This window comes from Scylla paramamosain, chromosome 4 (genome assembly GCF_035594125.1).
Source record: "Scylla paramamosain isolate STU-SP2022 chromosome 4, ASM3559412v1, whole genome shotgun sequence".
Taxonomy (NCBI): domain Eukaryota; kingdom Metazoa; phylum Arthropoda; class Malacostraca; order Decapoda; family Portunidae; genus Scylla; species Scylla paramamosain.
Genome location: NC_087154.1, coordinates 26537027 through 26542026, shown reverse-complemented (window position 1 = coordinate 26542026; position 5000 = coordinate 26537027). Strand labels below are relative to the sequence as shown.

The window sequence follows — 5000 nt, the reverse complement described above, 5'->3', positions numbered from 1 at the left end:
TTGTTTTCGTTTTACAATTGACTGGTTAGAAAAGTTTCATCATTACGTGTGGAAATATCGTTTGAAATCATTCGTTAAGTTGTGGAAAAAAACACTTTAATGACGACCCTACTTGCAGCTTGTGTGATATAACGAAGGGAATCTCTTTCCAGAACTAAGAAAAACACACGGCTTTGTGCTATATTTGTTCTACAGAGACCGCTTACTGACTTGCTATGGAGGCTACTCTGTTCACGGGGTAGGTTAGAATTTTGTAAGATTCTAATGGAGGAATAATAGTAATAATGATGGTGATAAAAATAATAATAATAATAATAATAGTTGTAGAGTAATTGTACAATAGATAATGAAACTTGGAAGCAATAGTCAGCTAGCAATTTTTGACTGACGTGAATTATAATGAATCGTGGTAAACACACACACACACACACACACACACACACACACACACACGCACACACACACGCACACGCACACACACACACACACACACAAAGATACAGAGGATACCGCAGACCATAACATACAATTTGGAACAATCATCTACTTTCAGTAACTCTAAAATCACATGATATTGGCGAAAAAGAAGAAGGAAAGGAAAACGACAACATTTACGATGCGTTTACGACTTATCTCATCCCATCACGTTTAAATTGAGTAGTTTACAGTTTTCTTAACCTAGCGATACACAAGCACGCACACTCACACGCACATGTACACTCACCCGTCAGATCATGGTCGAGAAACTGCCCCCACTGCATCACCATCATAGTAATGTGGTAGGAGGGCCTGTTGAGCGGCCGGTGCACGGTGTCACTGATGAGTCGTGCGTTAGGTAAAGTTCCGCCGTGCACACTTTGTCGCAGCGCCTCGATGCCATCACTGCGAGGAAGGGAAAGGCAGTAGTTGAAGAGTTAGTTTTTTGCATGTAAGAGGCTAAGGGCAACAAAATTGTCCAAAAAAAAAAAAAAGTTAATTTAAGATCCTACTCCCTATAGAAAAAAAAAAAAAAAAAGTCCCAAAGCAAATTAAGATTACATTTTAAAGTGTCTTGAAGCATCCCTCTTGTTTTTGTTAGAGGGATTAACCAAGGACAACAAAACTAACAGAAGAAAAAAGTGAATGTGTTAGTCCCTTATAAAAAATAATGTCCAAAATCTAATCCAAAATTACACTGTGAAACGTCTTGAAACCTTACTCTTGAAAGAGCTTACGTCACGCAGGAGGAAATACTGAAGCACGCAGGGAGTTCCAGAGTTCACCAGTAAAGGAAATAAAAGATCGAGAATGTTAGTTATTTCTTGCATTAGGGAGATGGACGGAACAGAGGTGAGAGAAGGTAGAAAGCATTGTGCAGCGACTGATACATTGATTAATACATTACGATGGGGTTATTATGGTTGAGGAGACATGAAGACCCATTGAGGGCGGCGTATGGGTGGGGACTGAAGTACGGCGTGAAGGAAATGGTACAGGGCGTGAAGGAGAAACAGGAGCAGGTCGTGAGGTGGAGATAGTGCGTGGAGGGTTCAAGGAAAAGATTGATTTATAGCACCGCAACAGAGAGGTCATGCGGCACCGGAAGGAGCGCTATCTCTCCCATCGCAGCACTGAGTCACGCACCTGTAGTCTGGCGGCAGGAAGCGAGCGAAGGGCCTGAAGGCGGCGCCCCACTCCGGGTTGTCTGGGTTGTTGCAGGTGCCGTCCATTGTCCGGAACAGTAGGGAGTACACAGGGCAGGATTCGTTAGTAAGCGCGTCCTCCTTCACCGGGCAGTTCTCGTACAGCGCAGTGTTCCGCAGTGACACTTGTTCCAGCCCGAACAGAGCCTGCTGCCGCGTCAGGAGGAATCTGTACAGAGGGAATGGTTGAAAAGAATGGGATGAATTGCCGTCCACTATCTACCGTGTGATGATTTTGTGTGGCTTGTTGGTGTTTGTTTTTTGCTCTTTCTAATCTTTTTTCTTTGTCTTTTTTTTTTTTTTTTTTTTTTTGAGTGGGTAGGAAGAGGAACTCATGTGGTTTTGTTGCCTAGTAAATAGTTCAATGACTGAGGTTTGCTATTGTAACTATTTGATACATTTTTCCTTTTTCTTTCTTCCATCTTTTCTTTCTTTCTTTCTTTCTTTCTTTCTTTCTTTCTTTTTGTCTGTCTGCTTGCTTTTCTTCTAAATCTTCCACTTTATATGACTGTAATATTATTGTGAAGAAATCGATTTATGAGTGTTTTTCTGCTCTGTGTATGCTCGACTGTATGTATATATGTATGTATGTATGTATGTATGTATGTATGTACGTATGCATGTATATATGTTTCTGTCTGCCGGTCTCTTACTGGTTGGAAAGAAGCTCAGAAGCCTTGAGGGACGCATAACCGAAGCTGGCCAGGTCTTTGCTTTTCTGCTTCTGCTTGTTAAAGGCGGCGAGAAACACTCCTGGATGACCTCGCCGCAATGTATATCCTGCAAACCACCAACACCCTCTTATTAGTTACTGAATTGAATGTTTTGTGGATACTTCAATACATAACACACACACACACACACACACACACAGGCTGAGAGTCAATCCTAATCATGGTCAATCTTCAAAGTTACTTAAGCTAATTAGTTTACCGAAGACAACTTAGTAGACGAGGATGATGATGGGAACTCGAATGGTGAAGGGAGGGAGATGATTAGCATAAACTCCGTAAGTGACTCGGGATATGTAGGGGAGAGTAGAAGTTGTGAGGTGCACAGGGCGGAGGCGACAAGGGGAGTGTGGCAAGGCGGCGTGACCCACCCTCTCTGAACAGCTTGGGCTCCATGATGCTGGTTAGGTAGATGGTCTGGTTCATGCCGTAGTTGGTGACGTGGTTCAAGATGTTCGAACCCTCGTCTCCTTCCTCACTGAACTGCAGGGGCGCTGATGCTGACCGCCCCTTCCGCACCCACGCCAGGGAGTAGGGTTCCGGGGCGGCTCGGGGTCCCTGATGCTGTGGCAGGCTTGGTGGGGGTACTGGGGCTTCTACAGCTAGAGACAGGCATGTGCGACACACCACGGCGACGCACAGCACCCACACCTCTTCCCTGGCGAAACAAACATAATTATTACAGTGGAAGATTCATGTACGAGTATGTTGAGGATCTGTGATAAACCGGGGTGGCAATCTCTGTGAATGAATGAATATGCTGAATTGTATACTGATTTATTTGATATCTATGTTATCCGTAATCAGTCTCCAGAAGAAGGATAATGCACGTAGAAAGTTGTTGGAATGCTTTCTGTGATCTGCACGGACATGGAAGGAGCAGCTCAGAATGGCCAGCTGATGTGTATCGTGTCGAGTCATAGCGAATACTCCCTTTAAAGAAAATAGGAAAAATTTATTTGTTTCTGTATTTTCTGATTACGGAAAATCTGAGAGTGACCTGAAGATAACACAGCTTAGGGAAAGCGTATAACCTGGCATATAAATCTTTTTCTCTGAGGTAACAGTTTCATTACAAGTCACTGTCAAGAACTTTCAGGAAGGAGAATGAACGAAGGTGGCGCAGTGATTCAGCAAACAAGGTGAATAGACAGTCTCAGCGATGCAGGAAGTGACCAGGTGAGAGAGAGAACAGGTAATGCTAAAAATGCAGGTGAGGAGTCAAAATATATTGTACATACATTTAACTAAATATATTGCGGTATTACAAAACTTAAGCTACGTTTTAAGGCATCGCTTAGAGAAGAATTACTCCTCATGTATTGCCATATTGCCAATTTAGCTGACCGGTGTTGCCCTCATTACCGCCGTTGAAGTTATATTTTATAAGAAGAAAAAAAAAAACTTTATAACGATTATGGTCTTTGTAAGCAAATTGTAGAGGTTTTGAGAATCTTAAGCATACCATCAAAGGCTACTGAATTCCTTATACTTAATTATAGGAGGTGCTGAGCTAAGAAAAGGATAAGAAACATTACTTCATGTCAAACACTCATTGTTATTGCAATTAGTGCAGTTGACACATATTTTGTATCTGTACTCACTAATGTTGCTCTGCTTTCCCTCAGGTCAACGTGAGAAATGCATCGTTCCCAGAGTTACAGGCGCCAGTACTCCAAACAGCGTGATGGGGTGAGTTTTACCGGATATTTCTTGAATTTATGGTTGTGTAGTACCAGAATGTTTTTGCTCCTCACGGTAGAATAGATAAGCGTTCGCAGGGTAAAGCTTCGAGTCTATTAATGGGGAAAATGTCGGTATTTAAGTTTTTCTCTGTAGGAATTTCATCGGCAACTTCATGTTTGTATTTTATCTTGCGCATATTGACCCGACATAGTTCAGCTATTGAGCTAGTCATGTCGTTGAGTATATGCTAACTTTCCCCGTACAGACAGTCATAAGTTCTGAAGCAATATCCTACCAACCTTATCCTTTACGTTTACTGTACGACGCGAGTTAATAAAGAAAAATCCAGTTGTGAATCAGTTTATAGCATCAGTATCTTAACCTTTCCTTTTTAGACTCACATAGGCTGTTTTAATCCATCATTCCACCAATCCCAGTGTCTCATCGTTTGCGTCTTTACTTTTCGGTGTGTACAGATAAAGAAGTTAAGCTGCAAACACTTTACAGGGCTCAGTATCATGAACTTTCCTTATAGGCTTACGTAGTAGACTATTTTTGTGCATCATTCCACCAGTCCCAGTGTCTTTCTGTACTTTCCATTATATCTTTAGGGTTAGTCAATTAATTACACCGTGATGTGTCTGATTTACGAGCAGTAGACTGACTTTACTGCTAGTTTGATCTGGTTCCGTGCTATTGTGAAGCCCATGTATGTGTTATGTCTATTGTGTATCCCACAGCTGCCACCATTGAGTTGTCGTTATGCCGGGAGCTTGCTGGGGGATATGGGGAGAGGGTTGTGCTCATCAGTAGTTACATAATTGCCCAACTCGTAATTGCACATGCGAACAGTTAATCGTTGTTATTCAGTCTCGTTTAATCTCTCTCTCTCTCTCTCTCT

The 5000-nt window shown here is 42.2% G+C and overlaps 1 protein-coding gene across 1 annotated transcript in view; it reads right to left on the bottom strand.

The window, feature by feature from the left end:
* Positions 1-5000, bottom strand: part of LOC135099918 (peroxidase-like) — a 42235-nt gene that overhangs the window by 19984 nt on the left and 17251 nt on the right. Inside the window, 4 exon segments of the mRNA XM_064002621.1 lie at positions 725-882; positions 1624-1851; positions 2336-2462; positions 2785-3071. Coding sequence (XP_063858691.1) covers positions 725-882; positions 1624-1851; positions 2336-2462; positions 2785-3071 — 800 coding nt within the window.